This window comes from Embiotoca jacksoni, unplaced genomic scaffold, assembly GCF_022577435.1.
Source record: "Embiotoca jacksoni isolate LCO1_2020_lvr unplaced genomic scaffold, fEmbJac1.0.p SCAF_48, whole genome shotgun sequence".
In the NCBI taxonomy this organism is placed as follows: domain Eukaryota; kingdom Metazoa; phylum Chordata; class Actinopteri; family Embiotocidae; genus Embiotoca; species Embiotoca jacksoni.
This window is the reverse complement of record NW_027185401.1, coordinates 1214604-1230197: the sequence shown is the minus strand read 5'-3', so window position 1 is coordinate 1230197 and position 15594 is coordinate 1214604. Positions and strand designations below refer to the sequence as shown.

Here is a 15594-nt window from a genome sequence, read left to right as displayed (position 1 = left end):
AAAACTAAAGTAGTCCACCTGACCATCACATCATCCTTTTATTAAAACGCACGGCATGTTTCTGTAATCGAATCCACTTCCTGTGTGTCACCTGACATGCGACGTAAACATTTGTACCCTCCTCCCCCCGCTTGATGCACCTGTCCCACACAATGCCCCACTATCAGCAGCCCACTTATTAACCCCCACCCCCCCAACTCCCCGCAGGCAGTCATTGATCTGAACTCCTACGAGGATCAGATAAGACCGGGTTGACCCCTGGGTCACAGATCCCCCCCCCCCCCCCGCCCTGCCGGACAAAGACCACTCTGTGGGTACCCCCCCCCCCCCCCCGCCCCCCCGCACACACACACCCGCCTTATCAGGACCCCCCACCTCTGCTCAAGCCTCAAATACCTGCACAGGAACCAAAGCATGATAAGCTCCTGCTCAGGTGTCACCTGATAGCCAATAAGAGCTGAACCGAAGGAGCTAAAGGTGCCCATCCCCCCCCCCCTCCCCCTCTAAGTCAGGACTGATAAACACAGTTAGTGGAGCTGTGAGTGTTTATTCTTTTTGGGAAACAAGACGACAAAAAGTTCCTCATAAGGGTTCCGCCCTCTTTTGGCTGCTCGTGCCCCCATCAGTCTTTTTTTTTTTACGATGACACTCAGTTTAACGTCCACCTTTATTTGATGAGGAAACCACAACTTCTACAGCTGTCGTCCCACGAATAAGGTACGATCTGACCATTTTAAAGTTTTTGGATTGGTTAATTGTTGCTCTGAGGGTGTAATAATTCATACGTGCAGGTCGTAGTTTGTGGTGTTGTTGCTGTACGTTTTTTTTTAATTCAAGATATCATGTACATTCGAGTAAACGTGAGTCAGATGTTTTGTGACCGAGACGTGTCGGAGTTCGGGGTTGAAAAGACTGCAGTAAAGTAACGCTGCAGCTCTTCGGGGGCCGTTTAGATCTCTTTTTAAGCTCCTGGTTTTGTCGAACATTTCTGGTTTTAGTTTCTCTCACTTAAGACATTATCTGGCGAACATTTAGCAGCTCAAAGACCCAGAGTTGGTGGAGACCAAAAATAGATCAATGATGAAGGCAGCCTAGTTACCAATTAGGGGTCATGGTTTTATTTTTTTTTTTTTTAATGCAGTGTTGTTTTTGCATCAGTGTTACTGCAGGTTATGTGTACTTGTATTTTAAAGAGTATTATTGTTATTTTGGTCATATTTGAAATTTGGTTATAAAGCCTCATTGTGTTTCTCTTAAATGATTGTTTTCACATACATTGATTCTTACATTGAAATTAAAGGAAAAAAACTATTCTTTTTTTTTTTTTTTTTTTTTTTTTTTTACAAATTTAACAGAGTTGCTGTAATTCAATACAAACATTGTGCACTAAAACCTTGAAGAAAAGCAAAATTGCATTGTCAAATTACTGGATCATATAAAGAATAACATAAAGACCACCTGATCTGATGCCAAAAAATAGAACTTTAAAAAAAATGTTGGGTTCACTTGGGTGATTTGGGTTGGTTTAAATATTAGCTTTTTAACGCAGTTGTTTGTAGTGTAAATAGTTGGACGACCAAAAGAAACGGCACCATTTTCTTCTTTTTCGTTTCCTCTACGTCAACGTGGACCTCTTGCTCTTTTGAAACGTCTCCGTGGATCGTAGAAAGTGACTGTTGTCGTCTGGATCCGTTAACGTGAAGAACTTCACCTTTTGAAGTTGACATTAAAGATGAAATACATCCGTATCGACGTGACAGCTGACCTCCTCGGAGGTTTCTGATAGCTTCCCGCCTCTCAGTGAAATGTGCTCGGGGCTCGAATGCCATGAATGACGCGCTCCTCCCACTTGGCGCCGGGCGGAGCCACAGGCGGGTCGAAGTCGTTCGAAGCCATTAAAAGACATCGAAGTAGCGAACAGATCGGGTCTTGTTTGGCGGGGGAGTAATCAGCGCTCCTCATGGCGGGGGGGGTAATTCATGGAGCTCGCACAGGAGATGTCAGGAGTTTATTCAGGGCCTCTATTACGCATGAAAAAAATAAAACAACTGTGACATTTCTGGTCCCGTCTGACGAGCGTGTTCACTTCTGTGATTTAGTACAAGGTCCCCCACGTCACCTTTTGCAGTAATGACAGCGTTGGAGCTCGTTCGTACCTTCTGTGGTGCTTTATTATTGAACAGATGTTCTTGATTTTACACTTCGAACTCAAGCGAAGCGCTTCTGCTGGGGTGCAGCACCCCCTGTGGTTGTTCAGAGAATTACAACAACAAAGCTGAGCAACATGTCGACGGCTTTTTTTTTTGTAGCATTTCAGGTACTTAGTGGAAGTGCCCGTTCAAAATAGTCTGTTTGGCAGTTTTATTGCCTGGTTTGTGTACTTTTAAAGCTAAACGTTACTTGACGATATGACGACGTGACGCGCCGTCTTTACGCTGATGACTTTTTTGCGTCGAACTGAACGTCCGTCGTGAAAGAAAAACTTTCTCTCTCTGCGTGCAGATTCAAGTCATGTTGCTGATATGGATTTTCATGCTATCTGCTGTTCCAAACGGTGAGTTCACGATCCATTTATTAAAAATCTCACTGCAACTTCTGACATAAAAAAAAAAGTTGACTATAAGGATTCTTTATGAATTAATGACTCACCTACCTGCAAAGTTTCTATCACAATCTGGCAGCCGGAAAGTTCTTATTGACGATTTTTAAAAGTCACCTGTAAAATAATTAGGAAAAAGATTTTAGACACTTGTCCGATATGGTTTATAGTTTTTGTACAGATGTATAGGTGATGTGTTACATGTTTCATACGCGAGTCAGATCGCTTTCATGACTAAAAAGCTACTCCCGTCTGTCTTCAGCGCTCTCTGCCGGCTCCATCTTCTGTCCGGATCCCGAGGCCGCCGAACAAAACGCAGATCACACGATTGGTGAGAACGAAGCATCACGTAATAAATCAACTGCGAGCACACAAACAGCCTCGGATGGTTCGCGATGGGCGGCGAAATCCCCCCAAAATATTCACGCTGACGCAAATGAAAAAGACTGCGTGTGACTCGTGGATGAAATCCAGCTGCAGCTTCTTGGTCCAGGTCTAAACCTTCCTCTTCCCCGGCAATCATCTGAAATTTCTGTGACACCGTTGACACGAAGGTCGACTGATTCCCAAGGTGTGATGATCTGTGGAGGGGTGGGTGGGGGGGTGAGGAGGGGTGGAGGGGGTGGGAGGGTGGGAGGGTGGAGCGGAGGACTTAATCAGCGCTGTGTGCGTGGAGAGCTGCAGCGCAAATCATTTTCTGCCCGCCGTGCTTCTCTCTGGACTGGAGTTATTGGAGGCCGCCAACACGATTATCTGTAATTAAATCACTCCGACTCTTCCCACCTGCAAGATGACAAAAACAAAAATAAAACATCTGTTTACGGTGTGTGTTCATCTTCTAGCCAAAGTGTGTGTGTGTGTGTGTGTGTGTGTGTGTGTCCGTCCGTCCGTCCGTCTGTCCCTCTTCACCGTCCATCTTGTCTCCTCACAGATTGCGTGGGTCTGAGCTTCACCTGGCTCCACACCCTCTTCCATAACTTCCCCTCGCTGCTGAACTTTGCGACGAAGCTCCGCTGCGCCGCCGGTATTTGCCCGCGCGACCTGGAAGATTACGGCTGCTCCTGCAGATACGTGGCGGCCGGAAACCCCGTGGACCCTCTGGACACGTGAGTGGGGGGGGGGGGGGGGGGGGGGGGGGGGGGCCTTCGGATCGCGGATAGCTTCTGAATTTAAAATACAAGCAGCGGTGGCTTTTGAATTGAAGTCAGAGACTGGAGGCAGGCGTGTGTCTGCGAGAGGCAGACTACGCTATATGACTATATGTATGACTTTTTAAAAAAAAATATTTTTCGTTAAAAATGGCCTTTAAAAATGGCCCCAAAACCCACTTCGTGTCGGGACCCAGCAGATCAGAACCACTAGTTTTATTTATTCATTCATGACTTCCTTTTTCTGATTTCTCCTTCGCTGCAGCTGCTGTGAGACTCACCGACTGTGTTACCAGAATGCCGCCCCCTGCAGGCAGGAGCTGCCTCTCCCTCCCTACAACTTCAGCTGCACAGCAGCAAACACCAGCTGTGGTGAGGCTTAAAGCTTAAAAGAGCATTTTTATATCTTTGGGGGGGGGAAACATGCTCACTTTGTTCCAGCTGAGATTTCATCAAAATAACCTCTCAGGAAGTCAGTGAATGCACCTTAAATACAGGTTGGTTTTAACCAAAGTAAACCCACAAATTACTTGTTTTCATACTTATATTTTTGTACAAATGTTTGAAAAAAAAAAAAAGAGATACGAGGGAATGACAATTTTTTTCTCCGAAGGGTCTTGGCTAGCTTTTTCCCCTTTGTGTTTGTGCTAAGTTAAGCTAACTAATTTCTTTCTGTATTTACCCCAAAGACGTGAGAATATCAATCTTTTCATCTGATTCTCAGCAAGAAAGCATTCTTCGTTTGTGTGTAGAACTTATTTGACTGAGCATTCCATAAAAATACAGCTTCATAACACCATAATACATTCAAAACGTGTCTCCTGTCATGCATGATTTAATGTGCGGTCGATGGCAGTACTGTTTGTGGACATTAATTCATTGTTTTGGTTTCTTGTAATCTTGGAGATAATGGTGACTGGTGTCAGCAGACGTTTTGTGAGTGTGACCAAGCTGCAATAAATTGTATAACTCGGAGTCCGTACAACTCAACGCTGAGAGGACTCACCGAGTCGTCTTGCTCTGCAAATCAAACAGGTGAGATGAAGGGCACAAGCATGGAAGTGATATATATATGTGTGTGTGTGTATATGTATACGTAGATATAGATGTATTTTTATATTTTAGAAATCACACTATTGTATGAATTCTTTTTCATATTTTGGATGACATGTTATAGTTTGATTTTTTTTTTTTTTTTATCATATTTCGGACGACAAAAAAAGCCATACTATCGCATGTCGTCTAAAATATGATAAAAAAAAAAAAAAAGGCATACTGTCTCTGTCTTCTGTCTCTTTACGCGGTCCAACACTGACTCCAGGATGTTGGTAATTGTCCTGCAGCAGAATGAATTTTTGACTGATTAAATAAATTACAGCGGGACACGTCCTGTGCTTTTTATCAGCAGCTGGGCTCATTAGCGCTTCTCCCGCTCTCGCCTACCGGCCCGACAGAACGGAGAGCGAACAGCGGCGCGAATCCCTCATTAGTTTGACTCTGCGTTTCAGACCTGTCCGGCGGTGCCGCGGAGACCGACGACGACGTCTTCAGAGGATCAGGTGAGTCTGGGTTGCGTCGGCCGAAGCTCCCGAGTGGCGACGGGAGCGCCCGACGACGGGAGCGCCCGACGACGGCCCCCGTGAGTCGTCTCGACACGGCGCGTCACTTTCCGAGCGGGGTCGGCGAAGTCGGGACACGGTCGATCGGGGAGAAAAACGCAGACGTCTGAGTCACACCTCGGCCAATTAAAACAACAATCTCTTGACTTTTACCAGTGGCAGCTTCCCACCCACGTACAGCTGGGGGGCGGTGTGGGGGGGGGCGGAGGGGGGGGGGGGATTAGGGATTGTACCGAGTTCCTTTGATCTGCGTGGGTCCAAATATAGATGTACCCAAGCTGAGCTGCTCTCAGAGAACCAGGAGAAGGTGAGGTTATTAAAGTGGAGGAGCCAACTTCAGAGGGAAAGTTTGCAAAGCCTGTCAGAGGCCTTTTAGACAGTTCAAGATGAATTTTTCGGTTTCAATAAAGATTTCACTGCACGCAAACCTCCGCTGTTTGAACCCGAGATCAACTTAAATACACTTTTGTTTGAGTAGCGGGAGCAGGTACGACATGGCTCATATGATGTAAGTCTGTACTTACTAATAATTTAAAAGAACTCGAGAGCTAAACTCGCTCACTGAGCTCATCCCTCGTCCTTCGTCTCTCCAGATGTTCTCGCGGCACTCGACGACTCTGCCGGCTTCCGGTTCTCCAACGCTTCCCTCCCGTCGGCAGGTACAAGTGCTGTTTTTCTGTGGTTGAGTTCACTTTGTGAAACGTATCTTTTCATACTCGGCACGCTCTCGAGAAATGAGACAAAAATGGAACCGTGAGAGTTTTTAGAGACGCTCGAGTCCTTGAACCTGGAGTGAGACACGTCAGATAGGACTGCAGGAAATGAATGGGAAACAGTTTAAAGAGACAAACGGAGGTTTTCTGATCAAATAAAAAAACATTTAAAGAAGGAGTCTGACTGTAGATTTTGCTCACTGCCATCTAAGTTTAAAATAAAATTAATTCTTTAAATAATTTTTACTGCGAATTAAGACGGTTAATAAAGCTTACAAATTATGATTTTTAATAATATTAATCAATTATTGCTAATTATTAATATTAATATATGCAATAATATTATATAATATAGGTAATAATATTATTTTATATTATTTTTTTTATTTTAAAACAAATGTAACGAGAAGGATGTATTTTAATGCTGACAGCTATATAACAAATGTAAGATTTTTTTTTTTTTTAAATACAAAAACAATAAAAGAGAAGATTCATATTTTAGAGCAGGAAAGAAAAAAGTAGTAGCAGTTTTAGATTTTAGTTAAAAAGTCGTTAAAAAATGAGTAACATGAATAAGTTCTTGGTGGACACAAAAGCAAAGAGCAGTAAATAAAAAAAGTAAAAAAAAAATCAACATTACTTGTCGTAGAAATATCTCTTCGGTTAGATGAATTCAAAATGTATGTTGTGAAAGATGCACGTGTTGCATCATGATAACGATGACTTTCATCAGTCCTAGAGGACGCACACTTTAGCTTCTGCTGGAGGATTAACTATCCTGAAAAATATACATAACAGAAAAGGGTTTCATCTTGTTCTTATCATTCTGAAACTTTTGAAACTTTTGTTACGTGTGTTGATGGCGATGCTTTTTTTTTTTTTCTTTCTGTCATTTCAGAGGAGTTTGAGGACGTTGCCGGTGGTTTTATCTCTCAAGGTAACCGTGGCAGACCCCTTAAATGTCTCCTTTTCCAATCTGCTCGTACTTGCCGTTGTTCTCTCTCCGCAGCACTTTTTCTGGCAGACTCGCGCTTCGCCAAGCTGCTCGTAATTACGTTTGGCCGCGGCCCGAACCGTCCCACCGCTTCCAAAAACGCCAGAGATAATCCCCCCCGCTGTTCCACTCCTGCTGCTTCGATGACTCACTTTGGCTCAGACGTTTCCTGACGCTCTCTCTCGTGCGTCGCACAGATCTGAACGGGACCGTCACAGAGGAAGCGCTCGAGCGGGAGGAGATAAGTGAGGATGAGTTGACCCACAATCCGCCAGCAATCGGACCCGGTGAGAACAGCAACGCGCCGCTCGCTTCTTACTGCGAAGGAACGGTTGGCGATTCTTTTAGTTGGTTTTTTTTCGATGACGTGACGGCATTGATGCGATTCCTAGAACTGAACGGTGATTCATCTGATGTCTAATTCATAAAAGCTTTTCTTTATCCCGCCTCTCAGGAAGTGATGCGTTGTTTGTTCTTTGATTGATCTTGATAAAAAAAAAAATATATATATATATATATATACAAACAGGAGGACGAAAAAACAAATTATAACACTGAAAAAGGAACTTTCTTTGTTCTGTGCAACTTTCTGAAAATTAAAAACTCTTAAAACTTTCATTTAAAACTCAATTCATGTTTGTGAGGATAAGAATTCTTACAAATAAAGAGGGGGTTTAAAAAACAAAAACAAAAAAAAAAATCATTAGAGCATCAATGTCGCTGTTGACTAGTAGAGGTGTTTTTCCGCCACTTAATCAATTAAACATCAATCACGACCACAAGCTCACTCGCTCCATTTAAACGCAGAAAAGTTACTAATTTAGCTCACTAGCTTGGCGAGCTGTTGTGACAATGTTCCAGGCTAACTAAGCATCACGAGCCACAGTAATAACCCTCACCAGAAAAAAAAAACAACTAACGGGCAACAACTTGAGTGATGAAACAAGTGTTGGCCAAGATTGTTCCAAAAAAAAAAAAAAAAAAAAAAAAAATCACATTTTTAAAATGAACACTGAAGTCATTACAGCATCCGAAGTGATTTTAGAAGCCGATAAAGACTTTCATCTCGCGCGTTAAAAAAAACGCAGACGACATCCTGAATTATTTTTTTTAAATTTGACGTTGATGTCTCAGATTCAGTTTGGTCGGTCCACGGTGGAGCGGCGCTGAAGGAAGCCCAATCCAAGCTGACGTCGTCTCGGAGCTCGGCTGAAGAAAACACGGAAATAAATCAAACCGTGACGTCGTTTCCTGGAATTACATCATCGGCTCAGACTACGACTCCCAGAGAGATGACATCATCGGCTCAGACTACGACTCCCAGAGAGATGACATCATCGGCTCAGACTACGACTCCCAGAGAGATGACATCATCGGCTCAGACTACGACTCCCAGAGAGATGACATCATCGGCTCAGACTACGACTCCCAGAGAGATGACATCATCGGCTGAAGACGAGTCATTGGAGAAAGGTGATAAAGAAACGCCAGCCGCCGCTCCGCATGTTTTTATTGTCCGGTATCTCTAGTTCACGCCATCTGATAGTCCAGTACCGACTTACTGAAATATATCTTTGATCAAAATCAATAAAAAAAAAAAAAGCTGTACATTTTGCAAAATTTTACAAAATTCCTTTTTTCCCGATGTTTTAATGGTGAAACTTTGTAAATTCATGTCGTACATTTGCTGGTTCAGTCGTCGCAGCGACTTCCTCTCCGACCTCGGCGACACCTCGGATCGGTCCGAACGGGCAAATAACAACCGACACGACGCGCTCAAGGTCATCCGAAGAAAAAGGAGAAGATGGAAAAGAGGAGGAGGAGGAGGAGGAGGATGACGAGGAAGAGCTGGAAGTGTCCGACGAGGACGGTGAGTTCGTGCTGGATCACAGGAACGAGAATTACGCTCGAGGACATCTCGATGATTAAAGCTCCGACCCGGGTCGTCGATGGTCGAGGAACGTTTTTCGCCCGAGTTACCGCTCGTCTTCTTCTTCCCCAGTCGTTGGCATGCTCACAACAACAACAACAACAACAACTCTAAAAACAACTCGGTCCGCCGCGACGTCGATGACTGTCGCCACAGAGGAGTTGGACGAGGTGAAAGAAAGCTCCACCGCGAGGAAAACATCAGCTTCTCAAACGGGTCAGTTTGTTAGAAAGTGGGAGTTATTTCGGTTCTGCTGGCGAAAGTCGCTCCTTCTTATTCGTCTTCTGTCTGAAAATAATCCCGTCGTCAATTCGAAAATGAGCTTCGAAAACGCGAAACAAGAGCCGACTCTTGAGCTTTTTGATCCGCCCTCGTATGTTGGTACCGGTGGATCGAGTCCAAACACAGCAGGAGTACATCGGTACTTCTTTTTTTTTTTCTTCAGACATTTTGCTGACGGGAAGAAACGTTTCTGCCGACGACTCATCCTTTGAATACAATTTCACTTTTTTGAGTTTTGAGTACGAACTCTGCCGCTTCCCAAAGCACACACACACACACACACACACTGAGTCACATTACCACTGCAGGGTAAGAAAAACTGTGTAACCGCTGAAGTGGTTATTTTCCTCTCAATGGCGTCTGTAATTACACCCCCGAGGCTTTGACAAGGTGTCTGAAGGGTAAACTCGCAGAAATTACCGTGTACGTTTTTAATTCCAGGAAAGAAAAAAAAAGAAAAAAAGGGTCTATTTCTTTCTTTCCTGCTCGTATTAATCAAGTGGAGTGTATTAATATCTCCCCCCCACTCCGACTGCCTTTGTGTTCGGGTCTCTTCAGGCGGCGGCTTCTTCACATTAACGCCAGCAACACCTTCAGCTCCGGAGGAGCGAGGCGAGCCCGGTGTCGCCGAGGAGAACGCGAGGCCGACTGAAGGTCAGCTCCACTGAAAACTCTGAATCCAAACCGGAGCTCTGAAGAAGTCGGAGTTCAAAGCCAAAGAAAGTAGATTAGTTACTGTTGTATCTCAAATTGTTGTCCCCAATTGTTTTCCCCGAGTCCGTTGATAGAAGCAGTCTTCAGGCAGTTACCGGTCTTAGTTGGTTTTTATTAAGCGTAGTTTACAAGATATCTTGCATAGTATACAAGACATCTTGGAGAGCCCAACATCAGATACCTGAGGTCTCTTTGTTGGAGTCTGACTTCCCCCTTTCCGGCACATACACTTATACTATAGGAAGAGGCGTTACCTACGTTGTGGCGGGAACATTTGCATAGTATGTTTGTCTCAGTACTTTTCCACTGTCCTCCGTTTGAGCCACATCCCCCTTTTGATCTGATAGTGAGTTGCACCCTACTGTGACCCCGATGTGATAAGTTCCTGCATAAGCAATGTGTTCTACAATGCTTACAGTCAGTATATATTTTGAGCTTCTGTGCTAGGATATGTTCACAACAATACAACATATATATATCATATCATATTACTTATATATAGGTCGTATTATCAACTACTAATCTTAAGGTGTAGACAAAAGGCTGTGCATGTAAATGAGAGTGATACTGCTTGGCCAAACCAAAAGGTCACAGGAGGTGGTCTGCAACCTGTGGGGTCACATACAGTTGTTCTTTGAGGCATTATCATGTCTGGAGGACTCCAGGGGGTGAAGGAAGACAACCACCACCTCCACCAACCAACAAAGGATACATCAATACACATAACATTTTGGTGGAAGTCAACCAAAATTATATTGTATCAGCGTACAACATATGAGCCCTCATATGCACTAAGCAGATCTATATACCACATTACACAACTAACATCTTCAGTCTCTGTCGGGACAATTTGTGTTGGCCCCTCCCCCGATCAGTGACTTCCTGGGAGTCCCACTTTCGGCTCGCGGCCCAGAAATGACCCGACATCTGTCTTTTTCCCGCCAGGCCCGGACGTGACGACCGGCCCCGCGGCGAGCTCTCCGACGAGAAGCTCGCTTCCAGAAACCAGAGCGGTAAGAACGACCGCAGCTCCCGACGGTTCGTGGGAGGACGACGTCACGCCGCCGCCGCCGCCTGCTGCCGATGCTGCTCTCCGTCCCCCGAGTCCAGGTGAGGGGGCTCCAGGCGCAGCGAGCGCCTCGCTCCGGCAAAGTCTTTGGAGATGAATTAGCATTTAATTAAAACCTTGAATTAATTAAATGTTCGCACAATCTCGGGAGCTTTGCATCTGTTGCAAGAAAGGTGTCAGAATCACTTCAACCTGTGCAAACATTTGCATGAAGAGGTTATTTTAATGAAGCGAGGGTGAAAGTCTCCTCATATATTTTCTCACTTTTCTTCTCTTTATTATACGTGTACGTTTTCCAGTTTTTAATAAACCCGCAAGTACCGTGTTGAAATTGCCATCGTGCACGTACCTGGAATAGTTAGTTCGGACCTGCGCCATCTTGCTGGTTCGGAGTGGTTCGGAACAGGAAGTGACCATATTTGGACGAGCCGTGGGCGGAGCGAGCGACGGATCTGACTCCATCTGATTGGAAACGCGCGGATTACTACGTCCCGCCCCACCAATAGCCGTAACCTGACTGCACCACAGGCCTGTCACTCAATTTTATATAGTAGTTGAATGGGAGTCTATTTTTTGGAGCCGACCTCTAGTGGCCCTCGATGGTATTGCAGTTTAAGGCACTTCCGCATCGGCCTAATTTTTCAGACCCGGAAGTTACGTCCACCTTTATGCACAAAAAAAAAGAAAATGATTCTCTTCGAGATAAGAATAATCCTCAAGGGGGCTGTTTTTTTTTTTTCTTGTGAAATCCGATTAATGCAGCAAGTTAACAGCAAACAAAGTTTCCTTCAACCTTCTGACTACTTGTTGCAGCACATGATCCTCCAACATCTACAGTAAACACATCGAGGACCGTCGCCCGGACGACACCAGGAAGCCGAGCCACCTCCGTCAACCCGCGATCGGACGTCGACGCGTCCTTCGCGACAACAGAAGCCGTCAAATCTCCACCAGACGCCACGACTGAATCTGAGGAGGACACGGTCGGATCCACAGAGGACAAACCTCCGTCTCCGGACGGAGAACAGGCCGACGGCTCGCAGGAGAAAGACGCAGATGGTAAGAGTTTGATCAGACTTTCCAAACATCGTGATTCAAAATGATTAAATACAGCAGCGTCTGTATTCTGTCCTCTTCCCCATGAAAAAGCCTTCTGCTGTTTCCTGTTTGGCACCAGGTTGAAATTTTATTTTTTTTAATTTAAATGAAATGAATAAATTCTGCAGTTTTCTCTCAGGGATTCAATGAATTCAAGTATATTTAAAAGGGGTTGTGGAAGTTAAATTAAGTCATATATAACCTGCAACACTGTCTCATAACTGATATTAACAATAAAGAGTTTATATTTTCTTTTACAATATAAAGGCTTTAAAGAACACAAACTTCCCACAAAGCAGGAAACACACCAACAAGCTAAGAGTTGCCAACGTGACGGCAGCAACGTGACGGCAGCAAAGTGACGGCAACATAGTGACGGCAACAATGTGACAGCAGCAAAGTGACGTCAGCAAAGTGACGGCAACATAGTGACGGCAACAATGTGACGGCAGCAAAGTGACGGCAACATAGTGACGGCAGCAAAGTGACGGCAACATAGTGACGGCAACAACGTGACGGCAGCAACGTGACGGCAGCAAAGTGACGCCAACATAGTGATGGCAACAACGTGACGGCGGCAAAGTGACGGCGGCAAAGTGACGGCAACAAAGTGACGGCAACATAGTGACGGCGGCAGCAAAGTGACAGATGCAAAGTGATGCAGCAATGTGACGGCAGCAAAGTGACAGATGCAAAGTGACGCAGCAATGTGACGGCAGCAAAGCGACGCCAACAAAGTAACTTGTCTGTCAAAATAGTAATTAGCACTCTGTAATGGCTCAATACCCTCTAATGACCTAAATTAACCAAGTAGTGACTTATTTTTGCGGCGAGCAAGTGTTTCTCTCCCTTTCACCACAAAAATGTCGAGTGATGTCAGACCTTCTTCTCTGAGCTTTAAAAAAAAAACACCTCAAGACTTTCCGAGGTCTGAACTTTCCCACTTCTCAGTCGCTCGCGAACGCACCGTAAAACTCTGAATTAGGAAGTTTCCTTTCTCTGACGTCGACGTTTTCTGCATCACATTGATTCAACCGTGGCGTTTGCCGGTCACCAGACTGGGAGGCGGCTCGGAAGAGGACGGTGCCGTACTTCGCCTGGTCCCTGCTGGAGGCCGTCGGGCTGACCGACGTCCAGCTGCAGCCGGACAGCAAAGGTGAACCAGATGAACTCTTTCAGGCTCCGTGTCAAACTGAGTATTTAAAAAAAAAAAAATTTTTGTCTCATCCCAACGCCCCCTTTGGATGCATCGTGTTTAAGGAGTTTTGTGCGCTAAACCGTGTGTGTGTGTGTGTGTGTGTGTGTGTGTGTGTGTGTGTGTTCCCTCCAATCCAGAGTGCAGTCACTCCTTCAGCGTATACGCCAGCGACGGGCGAGGCCGGCGGGAGATGCCGGCGCTCGGGGAGATGCTCCGCTGCCTGACGGGACGGTGCCCGCACGAGTACGAGATGTACGGCTGCTACTGCGGACAGGAGGGCGGCGGTCAGCCTCTGGACCAGCTGGACCGGTGAGCGGCTGCGGGAAGAGGGGACGAAGAGTTTCGTTGTAGGGTTTTAGAGTTTGTTGGGGTTTTTTTTTTTCCACGTGTTAAAACTCTGCCGTCTCCTTTCGCTGCTGCTCTTCCTCAGGTGTTGCTTCTTCCACCGCTGCTGCCTGAAGCAGATCGGCTCGATGGGCTGCAGGACCGACAGGAAGCTCAACGCTCAGACGTCCTGCGAGAGCGGGAAGCCGCGATGTGAGTCACAGTGGTTGTTAATGCCAAGAAGAGGAAGCAATTATATTGTACCGACAGCGTCAACAGGAAGTGCAAGCCAGCACCAGTTTAACCGGCAGTCCCCCACAGGAAGTCTTCCTGTTTAAATACATTAAGTAAAGTCCTTTATTTTTTTTAAAATTTCAGGTCAGTGCTTTGATCGCTTTCTTTTAAACTCTGCACGGCTCATTTCACTTTGATATAAAATATTGTGTCACTTTTAACAAAGAGGCAAATTCCTTGAAACTGAAAAACGTCCTATTTCATGCAGACAGTCAACCTTTTAATTCACGGATAAATAATCAAATTCTTTAAGCTACATTTTGAGTATTTCCGCACAATTTTTCTGAATTTAAAAGTTTTAAAAAGCCGTTGGAAATCTCGGATTGATTAACGAGTCCTCATCTGGAACAGATTTTACATAATCCGAAATATAGTTCTGTTTCTGGCTACCCCAGCGTTCGCCGTTTATTTCCATGTTTTTCGGGATGATATGAGGTTTTGTTGTCCGGTCCTCCTCAGGTCAGGGCGTCGCCGCGTGCGACAAGCTGCAGTGCGTGTGCGACAAAACCACCGCCGAGTGCATGGCGGCGGCGCACTTCAACCACAGCCTGCCGGCGCCGCCGCGGTGCCGCGGGCCAGGACCGCCCTGCCGCCGGGCCAGCCGACCCCCCAAACCTCAGAGGGTCTCGCCTCAGTCCAGCGAAGAGAGCGAGGAGCCGCGGGGAGAACGGTCAGACGCGACGGTCGGGGACGAGCCGAACGCCGGCAGCCGGCAGGACGCGACGGCGGAGAGGAACTCGCGCAGGTGAGTCGCGACGAAACGTACTTACGAGTGGAGAGCAGTGAAAATGTCACGAACATTTATTATTATTATTTTTTTAAAAATTTTTAATGTGCAGATTTTTCTGCTGAAGATCCACTGTTTATACAAAATACCCAAAAGTTTGAGCAAAATGTACGGAAACACCTCCGGACTGAAATACAGGTCATTTTAAGTTCTTGAAAAGCAACAAAATCAGTTTCCTCCCCAAAAAAAGAGAAAAAAAGGCCTGAGATGATGTCGTCTTTTTTTTTTTTTTGTGCCCGTCAGACGCAGTAAAAATCTCTTTTTATGTTCAGATCCTCGAAATAAAAAAATCTTTGTCTGCAGTGACGAAAGCGCCGACCTGCAGGACGAAGACAAGTCCAATCCTCCTGCTGGACCGTCAAGCGGCGAGACACGACCTCCTCCTCCTCCTCCTCCTCCTCCTCCGGCCTTCAGCGAGGAGAGCAGGGAGCAGCCGACACTCAGCGGGATTCAAACCCACGAGCACAAGCCGAGCGCCGGGCAGAGCCAAGGGCAGCGACCGGCAGAGAGACCAGGAGGGATAGAAAAAGAAGAGGAGGAGGAAGACGTGGAAAAAGAGCAAGAAGAAGAGGAAGAGGAGGAAGAGGATGAGGAGGAGGAGGAGGAGGAGGACGATGGAAAATAGAGTCGAATGTTTCGCGTTTCTTCGGCAGCTTTTGAGATTTGAAGTCTTTTTGGTGCCTCGCTGTAATTTATAGAAACGACTTCACAAATCAAATGTTTTCCTTTTGATTTTCAGGTTTTCTCTCCGGAAGAAATTTATTGAATAAACACAAAGAAAAGCAAACACACACACACACACACACACACTCGGCTGTCCTCCCC

General features: G+C 45.7%; 1 protein-coding gene across 1 annotated transcript; it reads left to right on the top strand.

Annotated features, from left to right (window-relative positions):
• The first annotated feature begins 2473 nt into the window (after window positions 1–2473).
• Window positions 2474–15573, top strand: oc90 (otoconin 90). The gene is made up of 19 exons (XM_069169985.1): window positions 2474–2554; window positions 2862–2930; window positions 3531–3705; window positions 4013–4119; window positions 5256–5306; window positions 5960–6025; window positions 6978–7016; window positions 7271–7360; window positions 8208–8546; window positions 8770–8943; window positions 9076–9219; window positions 9844–9939; window positions 10945–11109; window positions 11882–12127; window positions 13224–13322; window positions 13502–13673; window positions 13795–13901; window positions 14442–14727; window positions 15073–15573. Exons 1-19 carry the CDS (start codon window positions 2512–2514, stop codon window positions 15392–15394), a joined length of 2790 nt encoding a protein of 929 aa, XP_069026086.1. The 5' UTR covers window positions 2474–2511; the 3' UTR covers window positions 15395–15573.
• The last annotated feature ends 21 nt before the right edge of the window (window positions 15574–15594 follow it).

Bases quoted from the DNA above. Each gene is read 5' to 3' on its own strand.
- oc90 (XM_069169985.1), top strand. From the start codon at position 2,512: ATGTTGCTGATATGGATTTTCATGCTATCTGCTGTTCCAAACG. The intron at 4,120-5,255 runs GTGAGGCTTAAA...TCTGCGTTTCAG, and splicing joins AGCAGCAAACACCAGCTGTG to ACCTGTCCGGCGGTGCCGCG. The intron at 12,128-13,223 runs GTAAGAGTTTGA...GCCGGTCACCAG, and splicing joins GCAGGAGAAAGACGCAGATG to ACTGGGAGGCGGCTCGGAAG.